General features: G+C 36.7%; 3 protein-coding genes and 1 long non-coding RNA gene across 5 annotated transcripts; all 4 read right to left on the minus strand.

The window, feature by feature from the left end:
* On the minus strand, positions 1–5904 carry LOC122599670 (FRIGIDA-like protein 4a). Its single transcript, XM_043772213.1, has 3 exons — positions 4809–5904; positions 1093–1268; positions 1–697 (listed from the first exon to the last, which is right to left on the minus strand). The coding sequence occupies exons 1-3, from the start codon at positions 5707–5709 to the stop codon at positions 191–193; spliced, it is 1584 nt and encodes a 527-aa protein (XP_043628148.1). The 5' UTR covers positions 5710–5904; the 3' UTR covers positions 1–190.
* Positions 5905–10691: 4787 nt separating this feature from the next.
* On the minus strand, positions 10692–16819 carry LOC122602131. 2 transcript variants are annotated; one of them, XR_006324163.1, is made up of 5 exons: positions 16632–16819; positions 16450–16543; positions 13517–13588; positions 12209–12280; positions 10692–11004 (listed from the first exon to the last, which is right to left on the minus strand). It is a non-coding gene; the product is annotated as an uncharacterized LOC122602131 (long non-coding RNA). The 2 variants fall into 2 exon arrangements; XR_006324162.1 differs by lacking the exons at positions 10692–11004; positions 12209–12280 and having other exon boundaries at positions 13263–13588.
* Positions 16820–21862: 5043 nt separating this feature from the next.
* LOC122601199 lies at positions 21863–22504 on the minus strand. Its single transcript, XM_043773963.1, has 2 exons — positions 22326–22504; positions 21863–22222 (listed from the first exon to the last, which is right to left on the minus strand). The coding sequence occupies exons 1-2, from the start codon at positions 22353–22355 to the stop codon at positions 21863–21865; spliced, it is 390 nt and encodes a 129-aa protein (XP_043629898.1). The 5' UTR covers positions 22356–22504.
* LOC122601200 lies at positions 22362–24173 on the minus strand. Its single transcript, XM_043773964.1, has 5 exons — positions 24001–24173; positions 23276–23366; positions 22952–23190; positions 22665–22868; positions 22362–22424 (listed from the first exon to the last, which is right to left on the minus strand). The coding sequence occupies exons 2-5, from the start codon at positions 23358–23360 to the stop codon at positions 22362–22364; spliced, it is 591 nt and encodes a 196-aa protein (XP_043629899.1). The 5' UTR covers positions 23361–23366; positions 24001–24173.
* Positions 24174–25824: the final 1651 nt, after the last annotated feature.

Raw genomic sequence — 25824 nt, forward strand, 5'->3', positions numbered from 1 at the left:
TTCATTAAACTACATTTTTCACATTAGAATTAATTCATAATGACAGCTTAAACAACATCAGAAATACAAACACACAACACCTACCGTTAAAAGGTTAGCGATAGATTACAGACAATATTAGGTAAAGACATCAAGTTTTCAGAGGGGTCATCATAAGATCATAGTTATCCATCACCAGTCATCATCTCTTCTACCGATAGTAAGCTTGCTGGTAACCACCATAGCCCCCATAAGCAACAGCAGGAGGATGTGGATAGTTCATTGGAGGGGTACTTGGATACGAAAAACCTGGAGAGTGCGGTGCCGCTTCTGGGGAGTAAGTCACATAGTGATTGGTGGGTGGGCTCCTGTTGTTTCCATGTCCATACATTTGGGGTGAGACAGTGTATGGGGGAGAATATTGGGTATGTGATGGGGGAGATCTCACGAATGTTGGTGGTGGGGCAGGAAACGAAGATACATATGTGTTCGTGATACGACCTGCCTTTGCCGGTGGCATGGGTCCCACAGTGCATGCTCGTGTTCTTTTGCTGGCGGGACTTGCAGCAGCTGGCCTCTTTTTCTCTATCTTCACCTTCTCCAGCTGTTCCAACCGCTTCTTTAGGTTCTCGAGAGAAAAATCTGACTCCAGTTTGTATTCTTCTATGCACTTAATAACAACTTTAAGTGCAGACTGCTCCTTACGTGCAGCTAGGTGCTGTAAAAAGTCACATGATAAAGAAAATGGAAGAATTATGTTACAAGTCAGAACTTTATTATTAAAAAATGAGTTTGACTAAACAATTTCTGCAAGTAACACCACTCAATAAGAATGGGCAATCATATTCCACAACAAGCTTATTCAAAATTCTTTTGACCCTCTTTGATCTGTTTACTTTTTGGCAATCTTTTAACTTCAACTAGTTTAAGATAAAACATAATCTGAATTTGTCCATTCACAAGCAAATGGGTAAACTTGCCACCTCGAATCACAAAGCTTTAAAGTTTGAAGAAAATATGTGAGCAGATATGATGTTGATCAACGGAATACATGCATGTAAAGCAATTTTATGAAACAATTCTTATATATATGAAAAAGAGGATATTGAATACCGCGGCACGGCCAGAATTACAAGGATCCTCCATGATAGATGTTGCAGCCTTCTTTGCATCCCTGAGAAAAGCTTTTAGCAAATGAACTGGGGGAAACCTCTCAGCAAGGCCAACTTCTTGAGTGAAATGCACAGCATCAACTTGCTGTCCCCTGCTAATTAGTTCTTCAATCATTTCTGCACACAAAGAAAAAATAACACATTTTAAAATTAAGGGCATTTAGCATGGTATTCTCTAGCTCAAACTTTCAGCAAGTCAACACTAATTGTTATAAAAAGGTGTTCAATTAGGTAAATTCGACAAAGTACAGCCCAATACACAAACTACAAAGGGCGTTAGAGCAATTGTAATGGTTCACACCACCACACCAGGTGGTGTGACACATCAGCACCACATCAATACCACACAATACCATCCAGCAACCACACCACATCCGTAACAATAATCATACCACACCATACTTTTATATTAAAATATAACAAAAAAAAACAAAAACATTTGTAAAAAGAAAAAGTGAAGGACACGAAAATTGCCAAGGTTGAACCATCCACTTTGAGCATTCCACACCAAAAGGACACCAATGTTGTAATGGCAACCACATGGTGTGGTCAAAGTCCTCCATCCACGTTGTTAACATGACATACCACTACAACTGCTCTTAGAGCATTTGTAGTGGTCGATACCACACCAGGTGGTGTGACACATCATCGCCATATCAGCACCACACAAAACCACCCAGCAGCCATACCACATTCGTAACAATAACCACATCATACCTACTATTTCTCTCATTTTATATTATTTCCTAAGTTAAAAAACACAACAAAAAGGCCATCCACCCTTCCACCCCATTCATTATTCGCCGTCTTCCTACAAACGTTGGATTGATAACACCACAACCACCCCATGTCTTCCTTCCACTTTGACCCCCTCTTCCCCCATTACACCCACTCTTATGGTAATCCCATTGTATTCTTGATACAAGATAAAACTTCGACATAATGCATCCCGGTGGACAAACTACAGAGTGCCATCTAACAAAAACTTAAGAAAAACACTCTCAACAGACTACTTGAGAACCTATGCTTCCCAAAAAACTAATGCTAGGCATAAATACAAACTTATGTAAACAAATTCAAAACCTAAGTCACAAATAATCACAACTTTCCTAAACATTTTTAGCCACTTGATGTAATATCCCATAAAATTGAAATCACTATATATATTTTATTAAAGTAATTATTAATAAGTAAGAGTACATTTTATCATCTGTTCAAATAATGAATTTATGTTAAACTGTTGAATGATAATATTAAGATAAGTTAATACCACATTTTCTAAATCTTTCAATTCCATCATTTTTACTTTTATATTTTACAGTGTTTTATATAAATTTGGAATTGGATGTTATGACGTACTAGTAGATATATCATTAAATCCTACTATATTATAGTAAGTTATAATAATGTATAAAAATCAAATATATATAAAAGAAATGTACTAAAAGGAAAATATATTAGATATTAATACCGATAAGGATGAGACGAGGATGTTTAGTCATGAACATCTAATTGCAAGTTGTGAAACCAAGTATATTTGTCAAGAAAATCATTTTGATCATATCCAAAAATATTTATAATTATCTTTTCTTTTGGCTGACGACACTCCTTGCTATAATATTCAAGTTTATAAATTCCACACCTTGTTCGTCATTAATCAATCCAATGTAAAAACACACATATCTTTTTAAGTCGAGAACACATCAATACCGGTAGACCCTCAATTAGCAAATATATATAGCAGTTGCGGAAAGAATTATAGCACCCACGGATCGACTTCTGTTCGAGTGTTGAATGGCTGCATGTTGAAACTACGTACTAATTTAGTTGGATAACAACGCGATACGCTCTAGTTGATTCTAAGACGTCTCATGTTCGTTACAAAGCTTGTGTTCATCCGCGGAGGCTATGTTTGAGAATCTTGGTGAAGTATCTTTTGCTTCTGAAGTTTTTGACGCTTATTGAGGTACGGGTATTCTAGTTCCTATTAGGATCTTTTCAGTATACACTTCCTCTCAAAACTTTATTTGTTATATATATAAAATATGGTACATATATTTTTAGTTATAATCCTTTCGGTAAAATCTTTCTTTTTAAAACTCTTTTTGATTTGTACGTAAAGTTTTATGGATATAGTATATTATTTGAAATATTATCTGTCTTGCTAAACTTTGTATGATATTGTGATTTTCTCATTTTTGATGTACTAACGATGTTGCCTTCATGATTGTGAATTGGGAAATCATAATATTTTATTATCTATAGTTGTGTCAAAACCATCTCTTGAAACCGATTCGGAAGTTGTCCCGAAAAAGGTGGGTTTAGTGTGATACATTTGATGCGATAAATTGTACACTAATATGTCCCTTGAATATTCGATGGCCGAAAGATAATACAGTCGCTTATTATGAATCATATTAATTGGTCCCGAAAAGTTAATACAGTCGCATTTGTGGGTTATGATATGTCCATCGAATATTCCTTGACCCGATAATTTAATACAGTCGCATATAAGTCATGATGATTTCTTAAGATTTTGTATGAATTGGGTGGACAGAGATGTGGTTTTAAGTCTTTTCTTAGTATGTCTCAAAATATATATATAATTATTATTTATTCGTCTGGGAAACTAATTTTGTCATTTGAAAACATATACGATATATTAAGTGTATAAGTCGATCAAAACGGTTTGTTAAGATGTGCAAATAAGAGCAACCTATCTATGGAGGTCCCATAGGCGCGTCATTGTGACACCGATGGCGTGGCATCAACCGTAGCGGTGTACTAAGTGGAATCTATGGTGTCTCTTTTTGATGACCACCGAGTGGTTATGTGCACTTTGATATTATATTTTAATAGGAGGCGTATCGATCGGTCCTAGGAATTTTGATAAGTTTGAGGTGGACGTTTATCGTAGTGTCATACGAAAGTTTGTCACCATTTGATAAGTTATGAATAATTAGTGGAGTAGCTACCCTATGATTTCATTCGGCCCTTTTTGATAAGTTATAAGTTTTGGCTCTTATGTGCATTATTTTATGGAACTTGGATTTGTTAAGTATAAGATTTGTTAAGTATAAGTATAAGATATTGATGAAGTTATACCTATTTGTATTTTGATTCGAAATAAATGTGATTTGAAATAAGCTGTTTTGAAAATAAGTTTGTCTTTTAAATATACGTCTCTGCATTTGATATTATATTTCTGCTTTTGTCATATACGTCACTGAGCTTTTGCTCTATTCCTTTTTCCTTCTTATACAACAGGTTATCAGAAGGGCTTTGGGATCGAGAGAAAAGAGTAGATAGTGGTGGACTTAGCAAGCCTTGACATAGAGCTTTATATCAAGATTTAGAACATCATTTGTATTTGTCAAGATGACATTATAGCTTGACTTTGGTTTGACTTTGAATAAGATTAATGCCCTTTTGTCTTTTAGTCCTTTTGATATCATTTTGTAATGTTTAGAAAGTTAGGGGCGTTACACTTGAACTATCATTGTCTTATTCCATCTCCAAAGTTTCTTACCCCAGCTAATAAATAGTTGATCATTTAACAACCTACTAGCTTTAAAGATTGCATTCTCAATAAGAATCCGAATATATATATATATAGACTATAACTATCATATTAACCAACTAAAACGAGCAATATACCAGGCATTTGATCACCGAGGCCGAGCGAAACAGCAAGTTTAGGCATCTGTTTACGCCAAGCGGAACCAATAATAAGCTTCCTATAAAACCCGAAATCCTCCTCTTTAACAATCCCAAACGTCACCAAATGCTGCAAAAACGTATGCACATCCGACCCCTTCACATTCTCAACCCCACCACGACCCTCCACACCCTCTTTCCATTTCTCGGCAATCTCGTTCGCCCGTTCCTTGACTTTGGGCGTCACAAACACCCTCGATTCCCCGATTACCGGGTCCACCATCACGGGCACCAAACTTTCAAGCATCAAAACACAAGCCCATCCCAAATCGTTCCCAGTCTCCACTTCCCTCTTATCCTCCGGAAAAACCTCCGAAATCGCGTCTAAAACAAACATTGCAGGGTCCACACATTCGCTTAACGCCGTTGGCACTTTGACCCTCATTATTTCCATTTCCTTCTTCTTTCCACATATAAGCCCCCAAAATCCGACCCAATCCAACTTCACACACATCCTCTTCATTTCTTCTTCGTCGTCATCATTTTCCTCATCATTATTACATCCGCCGTCTTTACTGACTTTTTCAGTGGCGGCTCGTAACGCGTCTTCCACTTTTCGCATTGCGAGAGAAACGGATTTCTCGATGGTGGATTCGCGGTGTTGGAGGGCGTCTAACGACGCGTTGGTTTCGGATTCGAGTGTTTGGATTTTGGATTTGATAACATCTGATTTATTCATCAAGGTTTGCTCTAGTGATACAAAATGATCTGATAATTCCTTCCATAATAGTGTACACGTCGTCATCAATGAAGCTTGCTTTTGAAACTCGTCGAAATCGGGTGGCTGGCAGGACTGAGTTGACTCGCCCGGATCAGGAACCGGGATTGAAATCGACCCCATTTTTTGATTTGATTTTTTGATTTGATTCAATTTGGTGACTGAAGAAACAAAACCCTAAAAATGAATGAATATTTTGGAGAGAGAAAGGAGGAGTTGGTGTATGGAATGGGGGATAAAAAGGTAGACGAAGGTGAGGTGGCGGATGATAAGTGGGCCACGTGTTGTAAAAAAAGGGATTAGATATTCCTGTGTGTGAGGGTGTGTGTGGGCGTAGGATAAGGAGACCGAGGCGGGTGGATGTTTGAGATGATGCGCGCACTTTTTCAGAGTTCAGACCATGCCGCCTGTCTAAAGGGTTTACCTTTTACACGTGATGTTAAGTATTGATGTTTAATTGGTGTTTGACCATTTTAAAGATTAGGATTTTCTAAAGTTATCATAACTTTACTTATAAAGTTGAGAGTATCTCAACTATTGAATTGAAATTAAGGGTCAAGATTTAAACTTTATTTTTAAATCTTAACCATTGATTTCAATCCAATGGTTAAGATACTCTCAACCTTATAGGTGTAGATGCAATTTCTGAGCACCTTTTGTTGTCCGTCGCAATGCAATTCTATGGGCTGATTATGAAGAAGAAAAGATGTCAGCACGAGGCAGCAGGTCGTGGAGACGTCAGCACGAAGTTGCTAGTTCGTGTGAAGGAGCTTAAAGCCCACGAACGAGATTGAAGTCCAGCCCGTTTAGCAGCCTATATATACTAGAACTAGGTTACAATTGTGTTTTAACGATCTTAGTTGCAACAGATTTCGTTCATAGCGCACGAGGTAGAGATCTATACCTCGTGCCAGTCAGATGTATACTCATTTGGTGTAATATCCATATGATTAATGATATTCACGAGTTTTACATCTGTTCTTATCTCTTATTCTTCATGTAATTCGTGTTTATATGTCCATTAATTATACAGTAACCTCAAAGTCGATTATGAATGGATTCCGCACTTTCATAGTCGAATTGGTCACGATTTGAACGATCCGTCGTGTTCAACATGGTATCAGAGAGGGGAAGACGTTTTCAGTCTTCAATCGTGATATGTATTGAGGATTTTCTGCAAATTCGTGTGCAAATTCGTGAAGATGAAGAAATTCGTGTAACTTCGTGCTTACGTCAGCACGAAGAGGATTTAGCCTCGTGCTTACGTCAGCACGAAGTGGCTAGTATTCGCATGATATTTCCTTTGACTTCGTGCTTACATCAGCACGAAGTGGATCAAGTTCACGAGGACGTCACCACGAGTTCATGGACAAGATATCACGAATTCTGATTAAGTTCGTGTATACGTCATCACGAAGAGGACTTTCCCTCGTGCTGACATCACCACGAAGATAATCACATTTTTATGATCAAGTTCGTGTATACGTCATCACGAAGAGGACTTTCCCTCATGATGACATCACACGAAGATAATCACATAATTCATATCAAGTTCGTGCTTACGTCACGCCTTAGTATTCCTTACTTCGCACTGACGTCATGTTGAAGATGATATGTCGATCTGAAGCAAGTTCGCGCTTATGCCATCACGTAGAGGTTTGTCCCACGTGCTTGCATTAACACGAAGATGTCTACTTCCTTGTTTGAATCTTATAACAAAAAGCAGATCGAGTAAAGAAGTTCCAAGTTGTGTGCATTCATATTCAAAGAAGCACACAAAACATGGTAGTAGAAAAACCAAAAAAAAAAAGAGTTTTTTTGGCGGGAAAAATAATTTTTACCCATAGTCTTAAAATGGTATGATTCATGGAGATTTGAAGTTTGGTAGCGTTCGAAAAATTTTTGGTCCGTTTTTGTGTGTTTTCGGCACGTTTTGGATGAAAATTTTCGACAATTATCAAAAATTTCCTACGGCCTTATTAATAAAAATTTATGTGAATACCAATGTTTCACGTAAGTAGGTTTTCCCATGAAAACTTGGAGGGAAAACGGGTATACCCTGTTTGGCAGAAGAGCTTTAAACGTCGTGAGCTCTAAGCATTTTGAAGAACCTCATGAATGAGAGATACTGTAACCTATGATAGGCTGATTTTCAGAGTATTTGCAGAGAAAAGGGGGGAATAAAAATTTCAAGGTTGTTCTTCGGTGGAATAAAAATTTCAAGGTTGTTCTTCGATGAGATTTCTTCGGTTTTCTCAGCAAAACTCTGCAGGTTGTAGAATTTACGCAGAAATAAGGGGGAATATAACGATTCTTTCGGATTTCTCAGAATAATTCTACAATTACTCGAGTTATATTAGCAGCAAGGGTGTTACTCAAAGTGTTACTCAGCTCAGATTAGTGATCAAAGAGTTATTCTGTTCGGCTTAACAAATTGATAGTGTCATTTTTAAAATACTCGAGTAATGAAGATCATAGTGTTTTCAGTCTTGATTGACACTGTTCAACGAATGATCTTCTATATAGCAGTTATGGAAGCTTTTGTCGAAGTATTGGAGCAATGAAGATACGGGACATAGCTGAAACTTTGTTGAAGTATTGAAATGATGAAGCTGGTTATTTGTTGTTTGAGTATTTGAAGATTGAACCTATCTATATTCCATGATGTAAGGATAATAATCAGGCGATATATAAGTTTCATTGCGAGATTAAGGTCTTTATGTGATTGGCGGTTTATATAACTAAAGGGGAGATCCGATAAGAAAGACTTCAGGTGATTAGTGGAGTTGTCGAGATACAAAACGGAGTTTAATGCTGCTATAGTTGAGACATGGTCTATGGTATTACATTTTTGTTATGCAGGTTGTAGAGTTTCTTATCTTTGTGATAGCTGGTTGATTTGATGCTGATTGTTGTAAATTCAACTTCTCTATTATATGCCGATTAGGCAAGGAGAGCGACAATCCTAAGTGGAAGGTGGCAATGCTTAATTCGGAGGTGGCTAACAGTTGAGGGGGAGAACTACAATAAGATATGTTGGGTTGATTGGTTGTCATAAAGGGACAGGGACTTTGCAGTTTGAAGATCAGGATGCAATGTTAGAAGATCGAGTTTCAACAAGAAGACTCGATGTCATCAGCTAAGGGGGAGCCAGTGGATTCAGGTTTTTCGGTAGCTATTGATTATCGGAGTTCATCTAGAATTGATTGCAACGGAAAAGGGGGAGTCTGTAGATGCAATTTCTGAGCACCTTTTGTTGTCCGTTGCAATGCAATTCTATGGGCTGATTATGAAGAAGAAAAGATGTCTTCAAGGTCGTGATGACGTCAGCACGAAGTTGCTAGTTCGTGTGAAGGAGCTTAAAGCCCACGAACGAGATTGAAGTCCAGCCCGTTTAGCAGCCTATATATACTAGAACTAGGTTACAATTGTGTTTTAACGATCTTAGTTGCAACAGATTTCGTTCATAGCGCACAAGGTAGAGATCTATACCTCGTGCCAGTCAGATGTATACTGATTTGGTGTAATATCCATATGATTAATGATATTCACGAGTTTTACATTTGTTCTTATCTCTTATTCTTCATGTAATTCGTGTTTATATGTCCATTAATTATACATAAACCTCAAAGTCGATTATGAATGGATTCCGCACTTTCATAGTCGAATTGGTCACGATTTGAACGATCCGACGTGTTTCAACAATAGGTAAAGTTATTATAACTTGAGGGAATCTTAATCCCATTTTTAACCCAATAAACTCAAACGGTCAAGATTAAAATTTGATGTTTTTATTTTAACCATTAGATTTTATTTAATGATTAAAATTGATCCAAAACATTCATTAATTTTACGCACTCAAATATTGAATTATTTTAACTTACACACTCAAATCTTACCAAGTCACACCTTCTAAAATCAAAAAAGAAAAAAAGTTATGTTAAACTCAAACACACCTAGAGTTACAAAGTTGTAACCACCACATCAATGCAATACGATACGAATACGGCGGCTTCCTTGACATAGTTTGCCGAAAAGTTGACATATTGGTGAATACGTCAATTGTTAAAGTTTTTTTTTTTTTACATCTCCAATGATATTGACCTATCAAAAAAAAAAATTCTCTTATCCGCATCATTAATCTACGATATTAATTAAGAATGTTAAATGAATACATAATAAAAAATTTTAATAAGAGAAATTTACGAGTAAAAGTTAGTGTGAAACTATTTTTCTTGATAATAATAAACTAAGAAGACTTTATTGTTTAAATAAAATTTTTTATTAGTTTCTCATTAACGATACCATTACATATCATTTTTTTATTTAAACTTTTTATGTAACATCACAATGATATGTGACTAATTTTTTTTTTTTTTAAAACAACTTTAATTGGTAAATCGAGTTAACTTGTATAAAAAAAAAAATAAATAACAATAACAACAACAACAACAACAATAATAATAATAATTGTAACACCCTATTCCAGAATGAAATAAGGAATTACATCAAATGCTAAAAGAACAATAAAATATTAAAAATGACTTGAATTACGATAAATAAATAAGTTTCCAAGCAACCTTAGGTTCAAATCCTCCAACATGAATTATTCTCAAAAGATAAAGAAAGTCTAGAGTTGCTGATAATAATGAAATAAAAGCAGGATGTCTAAGAGCCTCTATAACGCCCCAAACTCTTTTAGACATCATGTAATATAATATTGCACAAGTTGGAAAAATTTGAGTACTTAGAAAAATAATGCAAATTTTCGTCGAAAATCAAAATGTTATAATTCAAGATATGACAAACTAAATGTTCTTATAATGGTATAATAAGACTAATTTACGAGTTTCAGAACTCGAGAAGTTCAAACAAAGGCTCGGTAAAAGTGAAGTCGAGGACAGCGGATGGAGGATGGTATGGCGGATGATCCGCCTTCTCCTGCGGATGCTCTGGAGGATGATATGCAGCATTCGCAGATTCCTGCAGTCCCACCAATTTAGACAACCTTTCTTGACAACATTTTTATGACCAAAATGACATATCTCATACTTAAACACCCAAACAAGTTATAAATACACAATCCAACATTTCAACAATGACCATTCCTCAAAAACACAATTCGTCACCATGACGGGTCGTCTTACCCATTTTACCAACGTAAGGTTTAGCACTTTGACACTAAACTTACAATACCAAAGTTGAGTTTAAGTTTAACAAAATACATAACAAGACCATACCCTATACTTCATCATTTCATTTACAAAAATACGAGTTTTTAGGGTACTTGGGAGCCCATGGACCAAAAGGGATATCTAATCATCAAATACTTTCAATCCACACAACATAGCTCTTACCCAAATGCTTCTTCAAAACACTTCTATTTAGCCGTTTCTTTACCTCGGCTACTACCTTCTCCTATAAGAAAATTTAAACAACTAAACATTAAGCAAAACGCTTAGTGAATGCATATACATATAATCATAATCAAGTTATCATAGCATTGTGCATCAAGCACCACATATAGTCTATCAAAGATAGCCATTTCATTCATATCAATCACAAACATAGAATTCATCACAATTCTTTTTCAACATGGTCATGAACAATTTGGCTAGTAGAAATTTACCCACCTACTAGCTCTTTCAAACAATTTGACTAGTAGGAATTTACCCACCTAATAGTTCTCACCATCAATCAAACAAATGGGTCATATGAATTTACCCACCTATGACCTCTATTAACAAGAACATGATTATATGCATATACACTCACCTCAATTTGGCTACTTGGCACTATAAGACTACAAGCTCAACAAGTTAATCTTCAATACCTATACATGAATGAACATTTAACATCTATGAGTTCCATGACTCAATTTCCTTACCAACATATACTTGCATTCATCATCTTTAACACTTTGATGTTTGGCTATTTCACACTTCTTCCAACAAAATCCAAGTCCTTAAAAATAGAGTTTTATTTTATAATCACTAGCCAAACACCAAAAAATATGGGATTTTACCATAAGGGATTTTCATCATCAACATCCCCTTTCAACCTCATTTATCCATTTTATCAAACAATTTCTTAGGGTTTACATAAAAATCCCAATTAATAAAACCCCCCAAATTCTTAAATGAAGAACCCTGAGTTTAAATAACAATTAGAATTAGGGTTGTGGAAAAACAATACCTCAAGAATGAAAGACAAAGGATTAGGGCTATCAAATCACAATTCTTCCCCTTTTCTTCCTATTAATTTCGGCCACCACCACCACCTCCTCACAAACCCTCACTTTCAATTTCTTTTACAATTGGAGATGGTTATTGTTATTGTTTTTAAGATTAAACTTCTTCAATTTGAGTTTCTATTGCATGAACCATGGAAGGATTTTGAGAAAATGGAGTAGTTAGAAGAGAAAAGAGCTTGAGTGGGAAAACATGAATCATCAACTTAGTGGCTGGCTTTTCTCCCTGCTAGCCACGTCCCATATTGTATTTTGTGGGTAAAATACCCGCTAGCCACTAAAGTTCCAACTAAATTAACCCCTTAACTCAAAACAAAATACTAGGAAATTAATTTAATGTCAAAACTACAAAAAGGGTTAATTTTCTATTACCTTAAAATACTGGGATGCTACAGCCTCCAAAGTCTTGTGTCACTCTCACTCATCCCATATCACCCTGATTACCTGCCGCATGGAAAAGAAATATGCGGCTGAGCCAATTGCTCAGTGCGCGGATGTTGATACAATAAACAATAATAATGATATAGCGAATAAAAAGGAAGAGTAAATCAAATCATTTTAATTCCAAAAGTCTCCATCAAGTACCACCCTTACCACCAGAGTAAAAATATTTTAAGGCCGAACAAAGAAAAAGGTTTTGGGTTGTTTTATACCGAGTATCCCTAAATACATATCAATATCCAAAGTGCACACTACCGGTGCATAATAATAATATCACAATGAAAGTTAATACACTAGATGCGCGCCTCTGAGTGTACCAACCTGGAAGGTGTGTATGGCACTTAATCACACAACCACATAATAATCATATAATATAGCCTAGGATGCATCCATACGCCTCCACAAATAATCATAAAGCTCTCCCACGAGCATAATCACATATCACATATCATATAACAAAGGTGGAGACGCCGTGGACTAATCACACCGCCACGGATAGTGTCATGCCATTGGTCACCACAATGACATGCCTGTGGTACCTCCATAGGTAGTTAACTTGGTATACCTAACTCTATCTACTCTAAAGGGTTTCACAATTTTCACATGTTCGCAAAAATCCAACCTTACACCACAAGTATTTCAAAATCCACATGTGAAACGACACGACTCGATTTATGAAAAACAAGTTTTTATTTTTTTATTTTTTTTACCAGTGGGCCTCACCGCATAAGCAGTGGGCAGCACCAAAAATCGTATCTGAACAAAATTTCAGCTAGTGAGCCTCACCGAGTATGTGGTGGGAAGCACTAGAACTCTTCTGTCCTTAATCCTCCAGTTAGTAAGCCTCACCAGACTGTGATGAGTAGCACTAACAGGTATACCTAGAAAAATTTCCAAATTGTTACTTGCAAACTCACAAACTCATTTCCATGCTTCAATTAACAACTAAATTGATTCAAACAAGTTTTTAACATCATTACAAACATAATTCAAAGATCCGTTTGATCATACATTCATTTACACTATCAAATGGGTCGTTTACCCTAATTACCCAAGTTGTCAAAATGCCCATTTGACACAATGCCAAATACAAACTTATAAATTCAGGAGTTCATGACTCAAAAGTGAGGACATTACAATACTTTCATTCAAAAACGACACATTATGTACCAAGAGCCATATGAGGAGGGATGAACTAGGTTTCTAACGACACCATTCTTCCAAGAATGGTCAAAATACCTTTCACAAGTCTAGCAACTTCAATATCAACACTTCAAATCAACCAAGCCTAGTTCCTTCTTCCGGAACTACCTATAAAATGGTAAACAACTAATGGGTAAGCGAATGCTTAGTGAATATGCTTGCATATAATTATATAAACGAAAGAGGGCAATGCTCAAGGGACTGTTGCATATGGACTATGACACCGTCGTGTCATATCCATAATACTCACCCTTGGGCTAGGCATTACATGGATCCATATAAGCAAATGATTACAATCACAAACAAATATAACAATAACAAATGCTCCACATGAGCCTATGGCCACCAATTAGGCCTGTAATCAAACTCAACCATAAATATAGGACTTAACGCCAAATCAATTACCACCACGGACTCACTCAACATGAATGGTAATTGACCTGACAAATATACAAATATATGCAAGTATACTCACCTCCTTCGCAACACAACAACAAAACAAGATAAACGCAAGTAGCAACAAGTCAAGCTTTCAACCTATCAACATATCATAATACCCATATAAGGCAATATTCACATTCCTAGCTATTTCAACATAGCTACTCTAACTTTTCACTAGCATTCCTACCCTCGAATCATCCCATTAAGTCATTGAGTTGCTTCATTACAAAATTCTCATATCAATTCAAGAAATCATCATCATCATCAACATTACCTCACTTAACTAGTCAAATCATCATTTTCGTATTCGGAGTTTCATTACCAACATTCTCATTATAGACAATTCCAACATGCAACTCAATGACCTAATCATAATATATAAGAATTTGGGGAAAATTCATATCAAAACCCATTACTAGCAAAATCCCTAATTTCTACCTTTCAAGAACCCTAATTTAATAAAAGAGACTAGGATTAGGTTAAGAATCAATACCTCAAAGAATTCAAGACTAAATTAAGACTTTGAGTCACAAATTTATTCTCCTCCTTTTCCTTTTGTATTTCGGCCACCACCACCAATTAACCCAAACCCTAACTTTTTAAATTCTTGAAGGATATAAGATTAATATGATTCTTGATGATTGGTATTATTATTTGTAGCCTTGGTTTAAGAAGATTTGAACTTTGATTTCTATGGAATTGGAAGAGAAAGGAATAAAAGATGAGAATGGATACTAGTGGAATTATGAGTAACTCAAAACAAAGGTGGCTGGCACTCCATATAGTTGCTACGTCCCATTTAAATTTTTGAGGGTAAAATACCCGCTATCTGTTAAAATATTAACTAAATTAACCCCATATCCAAAAATAAAATACTAGGAACTTATTTTAATGTCAAAACTACAAAGTGGGGTTAATTTATTACCTTAAAATTATTGGGGTGTTACAACATGTCCAAATTTCTCAAAGCACATTTCAAAAAGATTTTTCTCAAGTCAAGGTTTCGCAGTTTATCAAATTCAAAATAACATTTTGGCTCAGGTAAAAGAAAATCAAATAATGAAGTCACGAAGTATTTGTAGAATAACAAATAATCATTTAAGAGTAACGCTGAAAGAAGAAGTACGGATATCCGTACTTGGACTAGTATCTAAAGCTAGCAGCGTCTAAAGGATCCACCACGATTCTGATCACACTCTACATCAAATAGTTTCGTTTAGAACCTTGCTGTAACTCTCCTTCCTATAATTCCTTAATATCCTTTAATCCTGTTTCTAGTGTAGCTTAATGACAATACCAGATTCCAACTAATTGGTTGAGCCAATGGATCGAGTCGAGACTGGTAATAAAACTAACTAGTGTTACTGTCCAGAATATGCAGCTTGTATTTATGTACAACAAGTAATTGTGAGTCTATTTAGATGGCTTGTAACTCTTGCTATTAGTCACAGGAGTTTGTTATAAACTGAAGTTTTAAAATGATATGTACGACACTCCTGGTTACTAGATTAAAACTATTTATACGACCTCAAAAAAGTTAATAAAAATTTATAGCAAGGTGTATAATAATCTAGTAAGTTGTTGGTATATATGACCCAAACTCACAAAAAGAAATTTTATTTTTAGATTAAGGTTAAGTCACAAGCTAGTTTAAGAGGTAAGATTCACAGCCCAACCCTTATTCATATACGTATATACGACATATCAGTAGTTTAAGAAATAGGTAAAACTTGTAATACGACTAGGCTGTTATATAAAAACTGTTTTTAAATGAAGGCATGATAGTATTTGAATATTCATACTATATAAAATAAGACCAGTACATATATGTTACATCTTTTTTTATTGAAACCATGACCTGCTGTTGCTAAAGAAGTACTAAAAGAGATAATACTTATAACCCGACATTTTCTTAGACTATTATGCCTATATATATGTATCAGCAGTCAACTCAGCTCATCAAAACCTATGAAAGTATAATTTATAACAGAATCAAACCATATATATAAGTGTTGCTCAAATCAGTAATTTGTCATTGACTTTTACAAAATCTGTTGTGTATCCATACGTAGCTAAGATACTAAAACCATGAGTCATGTATCAGTACTGTTACAGCTTAAAGTTCTTAAGTTGTAGACATGTTTATAACCTACTGATTAAAGAAACCATATTTAGACATTAGTATAAATTTCCTGCAGTCACCCCTTTTACCCAGATTGTACATGTACCCGATGACCCATTTGGACAGTCCTGACTCGACTCAAATTGGCTCAACCGATTTCATGGTATAGTAAGTCTAACATTATTATACATATTACTACTAGATTAACCTCCCTTAACGATAACTAAATATATATAGTATATTCGGCTTGTCAACTACTCTGATCATACAGGAAGTGATCTGATGCTTATGTGAAACCCGAACTATGAGTTGTAACCATTAACAGTACTGTTCCAGATTATTTAGATTAACGAAACTAAAACTAAGATTATTAAGAATAATTGATCAATAAACCAGAATGATATACCTCCAATGGTGATATCGAAACCTAGCCAGACGGCACCCTCCTTGTTAACTCTTAAACCCGTTGATTAAACCTACTTGCTGTGCTGCCTTCTTCTCTGACCTCGATTTAAATTGGAATGGTAAATAATCGAATGAAAGTCACCAGGTATAGCAAATATTAGAGAAAGTGGTTCAGGCTCTTACCTCACACCTAAGAGAAATTACAGCAAACTACAAAAACACCCTCTTCTCAAGAGCTGATCACTCCTTCCTCTCTGTTCCCACGCAGCTGAGAGCTGTAATTTATGATGACCCGAATGGCGATTAGAAGGGATATATAAAACCAACTCAGCCCCCGCTTCTCTGATGAAGTATGTTATATGCAGAGAGTTGGTTAATGGGCTTAGTCACGTTCTAAATATCTAAGTCAAACCCTTTTTCTAACTGTAATTATCCTAATTTTATTTATTTATTTCCCACCTATTTTACTATTAATATTATTTTATGTAAATCACGGGTTATAATAATAACTAGTTTTTTGTGCCCGGGCTTCGCCTCGGATAGAATCGTAATTTATACGTAATGTTAAATGTACACTACAAAAACATCTAAGATTAAAAAAAAGTCGGTTGTACAATATAAATTAGTCAAACATATTTAACCACTAATCATAACCAATTTTAAATCTAGATTTGAGACAATGTTTAAAGATTTGTGCAATGTAAAAACATGATACCAACATATTTACTTTTTTCATTTATGTGTTATCTTCAATTGATGATATTCTAAAAAATCATTGTACATCAAAATGTCTAGATAAAAGGTCATTCTCTTTAAATAAATTATAAACTTCTAACCATCATTCACGATTCCTGAATTAGCTCAAAGCCTCAAATCATCAGCCCCCTAAAAGCCCATTCTCTTATTTTTCAATTTATACGTTAAAGAAAAGTATTTAGTGTTTAAATAAATATAAATTAAATATTGTAGATATACATTTTTTTGCAAATTAAATATAGATATTATGCAATTATTATATAGCCTATTGTTATGTTATGGTTATACGTGGCCTTCTAAAAAGAAATGTTATGGGTTTACGTGTGATGTGTAAAAAAGCAATCAAAGTAGTAGTGGGGGTTTCTGACTTTGAGTCATGTGCCTAGATCACCTACCCACCATTTCATAGGCATTGAGTAACACCACCAGGTCAACGGTCAACCCCACCAGGTTATTAGCGGCGACGTCGCTGCTAATAGTGAGACCCCCGACACGACCGACGTTGATGCCAGACAAACGCTGCAGACTGATGTGGCAACGTGGCAGTGCCACATCAGTCTGCAGCGTTTGTCTGGCATCAGATATCGGGAATGGTTTATGACATATCGGGAATGGTTCTTTGACATAGTTCAATAGGATCAAAAGATGTTAGTGCATAGGAATCATCGATTTTGACGTAGTTCAATAGGATCAAAAGATGTTAGTGCATAGGAATCATCGATTTCAAAACTATATATATATGGAATGTCCAACTACATGTATACTTGAAAAGAACAGCAACTAATAACATATTCAATACCCTAAAGTCGTGGTTTTCATACTGAATTATTGTGTATTTTGAAAAAAAATTTCAAACATACGAATCATCATTTTCATTACATATTTGTAGTTGCTGGTATTGTGTATCGTTTTCAATCTTAGTGTTTATATATATATATATGTATTATGAATATAGATATAGATATTATACGTATGTGTAAATATATATACATATATATATAGTATGGACACCATTAATAGTTAATGTAGTTGATGTTTACTTGAATTGTTTCAGATGGATAGTTTGGAGGATATTTGGGCAGACCCAGAAAACGTACGTATTGAAGTGTCGGATAATGTGTTTGAGCAACCTGATGTAGATGGTGAATATGAATGCGAAGCTGGGGACTTCGAAACTGACGAGGTGTTCGGTTCCTTTGAAGAATTAACGGAGTGGACTCAAAGAACAGCAATGGATTTGGGTTATGTTCTAGTCTTACGCCGAACGAACAAAAACTCAAAAGAGGTGGTCAATAAAGTGACACTTATATGTCACCACGGTGGAGCGCGCGATGCAAGGTTAATTGGCCCACCCAAACGGTCCAATAAGATAGGTTGTCCCTTCACTTTAATAGGCCGCCCTGGGCGTGATGGTGGTTGGAGGTTAACCGTCAAGGATTGGAGACACAATCATGATCCAACTACCGATCTGCAAGGGAATGCATACGCCAGACGGATGACGGATGAAGAAAAGGAATATGTGGGGACCTAATCGGATCGCGGTTTGTACCCACATCAGATCCTGGTAAACCTCAAACTTGAATTTCCAGGAAACCTGACTCGGAAAGGAGACATTACCAACTTCCTGAAAGCGAGACGGAGGTCAGGCCAAGCAGGGCGTACTCCAATGTAGGTACAAACATTAAATATTATATTGTACTACGTTGTTGGAATTGACTTATTTACTTTACGTTGGTCACTTTTCGCAGGTAATGTTCTCACTGTTGCAGGAGAAAAGGTACTTTTACCAGTTCACCACAAATAACAAAAATGGACGCTTGGAGAACCTGTTTTTCATTCATCCAACATCAATGACCCTATGGCGCGCATTCCCCTAGGTTATTGAAATAGTCACCACGTACAAAACCAACATCTATAACATGCCGCTAGTTGAGATCGTCGGCGTGACTTCAACGGGGAAGACCTTCAGTTTAGCGTATGCGTTTATTGTAAACGAGCGGGAGGCGAATTATCAATGGGTGTTACGATGTCTCAAGTCCACCCTTGCTGATAGCTTTGCCGTTCGTGTCGTTCTTACTGACAGGGAGCTGGCCCTGATGAGAGCTTTGAAGGTTGTTATGCCGGAAGCGAAACAACTGCTGTGTAGGTACCATATATGGCAAAACATAATGAAGCACTGCGAACCGGCATTGCGGATGAAGAAAGATGTTAACATTGACAGGCTTAACGACTGGTGGAAAAAAGTCTATCAATCTCGGACTTTTGACGAGTTTAAGTCTAACGAAAAGGAGTTAAAGAAAAAACTTACAGGTTTCCCAGGCGTCTACAAGTACCTGACCGATAATTGGTTGGCCCCATACCGAGAGCAGTTTGTGTCCTGTTGGGTCGATCAACACCTCAACTACCAAAACCACACCACAAACAGAGTCGAGGCCGAACACCACTTACTGAAGGAAGAATTTAGGGGGAAATGCACATTTAATAGAATCCTGCAATGTGTTGATTCAGTCCTGATCGCTCAAGAAACATAAATAAGGGGCCAACTAGGGTATAGCAACGCGACCTGGAAGGGGAAACATAATTACAACTGTATGAAGGACCTGTTGGGAAAGGTTTCACTTAAAGCTTTGGACATCATGGCTGATGAAATCGTACGCATAGACAAAGTCCTTAAAAGACATGTAAAAATATGCGGGTGCAAGGTTCAGTCCAGTTGCGGGCTACCATGTGCTTGCAAGATTGCCGAGTACATGCAGCGCGGTTAGTACGATTTATTACTTGTATTTTTTCATCAAAAGGACATAATTTCGTACACTTATTTATATCGAAAAAATACAGGAACTCGTATACAGCCTCATGTCATAGACCCGTTTTGGAGAAAGCTTGACTTAACACCGTGGACATGCGTAGAAGACGAAGACGAAGAAGACGAGGTCCATATAGTCGTTGAGCGTCTTACGAATTTCTTGGATCAGCAACCCAAGGCCCAAAAGAAACATTGGTTGTCAAAAATTAAAGACATGTTTAAGCCCGGTAAGACACAAGTGAAAGATCCTCTTGTTCAAAAGACCACACGTGGTAGATCAGTCGGCTCGAAACAAAAACCGCCAAAGGTATACATAATACATCAAAAATTTTTTTTGTGTAATTCAATAAATACAGTATATATAACTACCTCAGTTTAGGACACTGATTCTAACTAATGCCCCAGGTGCCTGATCTCAACAAAAACCCACCTGGGCTTCGAAAATCCAAGTCTAGTCGACCGAGGGAATACAAGGTACCAGATTTGAACAAACCCCCACCTGCGCAGCCCGCCAGACACAGTATGTACGAGGCGTCCCAGTCCTGTCGTTATCCTGAGAAACGAAACTTGTTCGAGGATCAATCCCACCCTAAATCAGAATGGGTCAAAGATAATCCTGACATTTTTGGAAACATGCACCCATATCCAGGTCTAGATGATATATATACTTTCGGGGAGCCGTCCCAATCCTACGAGGTCGGGGAAACACCATATGTATTACAAAAATTATATGGATTCGGCGAAACGTCCCAAGAACATTGGCTCAACTATGACCAGCCATTTTCCAACTTAGTTGATGACATCTTCGGGCCACCATGGACACAACCTAGAAATGCACCCATATATGAAACAACGCAGGAGCTGGTGTCAGATCAGAGTCAGAGGCACCGTCTGTGGCCAGTTGGGTTGGGTATGTTGCGGAACCGTATAATGCCAGTCTTTCCCAAAATTACGCTTAGGCCGTACGTTGTAGGCGCACAAAATGTCAAAGGAGACAGTAACTGTGGATTTCGAGCTACCGCTGTAGCTTTGGGGCTAGATGAGGAGATGGGTGCAGAGTGGGTTCGTACGCAGATGCTCGCGGAGTATGAATCTGACCTCGATGGATACATGCAAATGTTTGGGCAAACAGAGGGCAACCGAATGTTGTCGGCGCTGCGAACCTCTTATTATGGAAGAAGCGGGCCCAGAGATCATTGGATGAGTAAAGTGTGGTTCCATATCCTCCTAGCCAATAAGCTGGGTATAATAGTCAACTGCGTTAGCCTACGTGACCCCCGTACAGTATTTCCGATGCATCACGGCTTAGATCAACTGTTATTCAAACAACCGATAAGTATTGCTCTCATAAACGACGAAACCCATTTTGTTGCAGTGAAATTAGCAGGCGACTACCCAATGGCTTACAAGAATCCGGAATGGGAATTTCACGCAACCGATCCTGCACGTCGACTAGCATTAACGTACGCAAATCAAGAAGATGCGTATCAAAATTGGTTGTACGCAAACATACCAAGAGTACCACCAGGCCCTCCTATTGTAATAAATGATTAAAATAGTTCAATGCTTTATATAGGTTGTTTGTATGTATACTTTTTTTATTGTATATATTTTTTATGTATTTAAGTTGTTGTTGTTCCAAAACAAGTTTCTATCAACAATTTTTCATACTTTTCTATTGTACGTACATTGATTTTATAATAGACTCAAAAAGTTGATACCAATTATTTTTTTAGCAACAAATGTATAAAAACAAAAAAAATACAAATGATTATATCACGCAAATCAAGATTACAAAAGGAAATCACACTTCAGTTAAACGATGAATACAAACAATAAAAAAAAGGAAAAACTAATCATGTTCATCATCACTATCACTATCACTATCACTACCCAACCGCTGTGTGGGGGCCCGTGACGTGCTAGGCCCAGCATGGGATGATGACGTGCTAGGTCCGGCCTCGAATGATGACTGGCTCCAAGGGCTACCCTGCGCGAACATATCATTGACGTTAAAGGACGGTGACTGCTGGGCTGGGAAGGGTTGCTCTATATCCTCTGGGAGGGGGACATTCAGTCCACGTGTTCCCCTAACCACACGCCCAACCACACGAGTATGTCCCGATCGGGTCCCTAAAGCGTCCACATATGTCTGCGTAGGCGGGGTATTGGGCACATGGGAAAGTCTTTGGTGGGTATCAAGAAGCCGCTCCTGTAGCACATGAAAATTAAGTTAATAATAACTCAAAATTAGTTATACTTAATATAAATATACCAAAAAAATATCTTTTTTCCGGATTTGTGCAAGATCTTACATAAATGGGCCTAACTGCGTCCTGCACCATCCCATCTCATCTCGTGTGGGCCCGCAAATAAAACTCAGGCGGCTCCTCACGTCGCCCATCATTATCTTCCTGTATATACATTAATCAAAGTTATATATTTGTATGTGTATCTCTGTATAGATATATGTTTACATACGTGGATATAAATAATTACGTATAACTTACAGCGTAACGCCATTCACGCTGAGCGTATGACTGCCGACCGTGAGTACTGACAAAATTATTTTGTTGCTGCCTGTTTGTCGTGTTTCTTTGGGCAGCAATCATCCGGGGCTCGCTGGTCCAGTAACCCAGTAGATAACTCCACACCTGTGGAGGCATCCCGTACGGAGGTTGACCCTCCAGTTCTGCCAGCCTCTGGGACCCACCCATGTCAGTGAACCAAGTCTTCTTGAATTTTGCTTTTTTATCCTTGTAGATCTTCAGGGCATCCTGACGAATCATCCTGGTCACGGCCTCTCGTAACGGGTGATTTTCTGGGTTACCTAGATATGGTTCTAAGTAGAACCGTCTCTGCAATAGTACCAAGTAATAGTTAGCATCTACCATATTTTTTAAATGACGTATTTAAATAGTAAAAAAAGATAGCTTTATACCATAAGCCAGTCAGTAAGTCCATCCTTGATGGGCTGGGGCACTTGATCCCACGACTCGTAATTATGTGGGACGGTAGCGACATAGGTCCCCAAATAGCTCTTGTACCACTTGGCGTGGTCCCCGATTGCCTGCCACCTACTAAGATCGTTATTTAACATAAGCGAGATTCGGCGTCCCGAATTCTGAAACTCGCGCTCCAGATCGTTGTTAGCGGCAGCAGCTCTCCCTGTGCTAATACCTGCAAAACAAAATAAATAACAAATATATATATACATACATATGTACCATATATTTATATGCAACGTACATTAATATATACTTACCACCCGTACGCCTACAACCCCATTCGGGATTCCACCCCCAATTTGGAGGGTCGTTGCCACCATCTCCGCCGTGAAGTGCAGCCATTTTAACCTACATCAGCCGTCCCAATTTATAAAATAACATAAACAAACATAAAAGTCATAAAAAAGGTGCGACCTAAATCAACATATTTTGGACACAAAATTGTTTTCCAAAATTATTATACCTAAAATGACCACTTTTTTGTAACTTTTTTTCAAACCTTCGTTTATAACATTAATACTAACCTAATAACAACTATATTAACAATTACAATCATACTAAAAAGTGTTTTCTAAGAATCATATTTTGAACTATAATAAACAATAATTATAACTACACATGTTTTCTTAAAAATTTATGAATTTCTAGAAATCATATCATTCCTAACTATAATAACATAAGTAATCTTTCCTAACTATAATACTATAACATCTCTATAACTAATACTTTCTAACATATATTTACTAACACTTGTTCCTAACATATATTTTATATAACATTAAACTATAACATTTATATAACTAATATTTTCTAACACATATTTTCTAACACATATTTTTTCTAACTTTTTTTTTCAACATATATTTTCTAACAAAAATATATAATAATTCTATAAATAATAATTTCTATAAGAAATAAATATTTGATAACATTATTATATATTAAAATAAAAACAAGTATTTAAAAGGTAAATGAGTGTTACCTCGTCTGAAAAATGGTTTACCGGAAAAAAGAGTAGAACAAATAACGGATGGCTGGCCGGAAAAAATATTAGTCGCCGGAAAACGATATCGCCGGAGTAAACCGGAAAACTTTCAAATCTGTTTTCCCGTATATCAGTGGTGGAAAATAGGTTCCCCGCAAAACTGGTACGCCGGAAAAATGTCGCCGCTAAAAAAACGCCTGAAAATGGACTCCGGGAGGCCGGAAAAGGTAGGTCGTGTAAAAAAGAATGTTGATAACGATGATGAGGGGATAGATGGCCGGATTTGTGAGTTATACTAATGAGAAGAAAGGATTTTCTGGAGAAATTAAAAGTTTTTACGGAGGAGAAGATGAACGAATGTGAAGAAGAGAGAGCTGCTGCCTTGTTTATATCGACGTGGGGGGACCCACTATTTGCTGCGACGTCGCCGCTAATAGTGGGGTCCACACCCACGTGATTCGGTCACTTACATACGTTGACTGACAGATGGTGGCCCACTATTTGCGGCGACGTCGCCGCTAATAGTGGGTGGTCGGGTTACAACTTTTTCCCTGGTCGGGTTACGCGCTTCGTTTCATAATTTGTGTGTATTTATTTATTCAAAACCAATTTCTCTATCACTCTTTGTCCTTTCATCTTGGTAATTATTCTTCTTTGTTCTCTGTCCGTTCACAAACATAACAATTTTGGAAAAGTATTTCAAGACAATATAACTGATCATTAAACATATATTCTGTATATTTGCTAAAGATGACAACGTCACCGTCATTTTCATAAACAATATCGTTGACGTGCAGAGATTTCGGGATTTTCTTTATTATTATCAGCGAAAGTGGCCTGAAAAAAAGAGAGACAAATAGGAGTTTCAGGAATATGGAGCAAGCGTAAGAAACCTTTTTTTTTTTACAGAATACGTCACGGTTAGTTGTAGTATTGCTGTTTTTTTTTTGTAAGCAGTGACGGGTGACCTCATGGGGGCTACCGTAAGATTGCGACTTCGGCAATGGTTTCAGGCTGACAGAAAAGTCATCGTTGTTGTGTAAACCTATTTAAGGCAATCAAGAAGTTGCCTTTGTTTTCTGGGTTAAGTCTATATTCGCGGACAAAACTTTGTTCAAGAACTTGCTGAAAGGAAACCGGTGGTGGTTGTTAGCGGTGGTTGTTGACGGTGGTTGCTTCCAGAGGTGTTCTTGTTCATGACTTCATGTGTATGTGTCATGTGGACATATGTATATGCTTTAAATGTTGTACCTGCCACTTAAAAACTTGTAAAGAATAATTGTGTGGAACTTACATGTATCTGCTATTAATTTTTAGGCTAGCAAATAAATTTAGAAAACGAAAAAACCAAAAAAAGAAACAAAGGAGACAGATGGGGCCCACCAAAAGATTAAAATAAAACTCGTTTTGTGAGATGACACATATATTCACGCATGGGTTTTAAATCTATAATAATAATAATAATAATAATAATAATAATAATAATAATAATAATAATAATAATAATAATGGAAAATGAAATATAAGGTTGTACGGTACCTAAGCTTAGGTGTGGAACCTCTCACATACTAATATTTTATTATTTATTGTTTAATGAATAAATGCATGAGCTTCATGATTTTTATGGATTAAAAAAACAATATGTGAATGTTCCACACCTAAACATAGATATCCGACAGTCTTATATTCCTAACCCCTAATAATAATAATAATAATATGGTTAACATTCATAAGTCAAATTTACACAAATTTAGATCAAGTGTTTGGAGCTTGTCAATAAAGATAAAGGTTAAATATTCAATTTTCATGCTAACTATGGTT

The sequence above is a fragment of the Erigeron canadensis genome, chromosome 5 (genome assembly GCF_010389155.1).
Source record: "Erigeron canadensis isolate Cc75 chromosome 5, C_canadensis_v1, whole genome shotgun sequence".
NCBI lineage: Eukaryota > Viridiplantae > Streptophyta > Magnoliopsida > Asterales > Asteraceae > Erigeron > Erigeron canadensis.

Bases quoted from the DNA above. Each gene is read 5' to 3' on its own strand.
- LOC122599670 (XM_043772213.1), bottom strand. From the start codon at position 5,709: ATGGGGTCGATTTCAATCCCGGTTCCTGATCCGGGCGAGTCAACTCAG. The intron at 1,269-4,808 runs GTATATTGCTCG...CTTTGTGTGCAG, and splicing joins CCTCGGTGATCAAATGCCTG to AAATGATTGAAGAACTAATT. The intron at 698-1,092 runs GTATTCAATATC...GACTTTTTACAG, and splicing joins GTAATTCTGGCCGTGCCGCG to CACCTAGCTGCACGTAAGGA.
- LOC122601199 (XM_043773963.1), bottom strand. From the start codon at position 22,355: ATGGTGCAGGACGCAGTTAGGCCCATTTAT. The intron at 22,223-22,325 runs GTAAGATCTTGC...CATGTGCTACAG, and splicing joins ACGCAGTTAGGCCCATTTAT to GAGCGGCTTCTTGATACCCA.
- LOC122601200 (XM_043773964.1), bottom strand. From the start codon at position 23,360: ATGGCTGCACTTCACGGCGGAGATGGTGGCAACGACCCTCCAAATTGG. The intron at 23,191-23,275 runs GTAAGTATATAT...TTTGTTTTGCAG, and splicing joins GGGTTGTAGGCGTACGGGTG to GTATTAGCACAGGGAGAGCT. The intron at 22,425-22,664 runs GTGTGGAGTTAT...ATGTATATACAG, and splicing joins CGTACGGGATGCCTCCACAG to GAAGATAATGATGGGCGACG.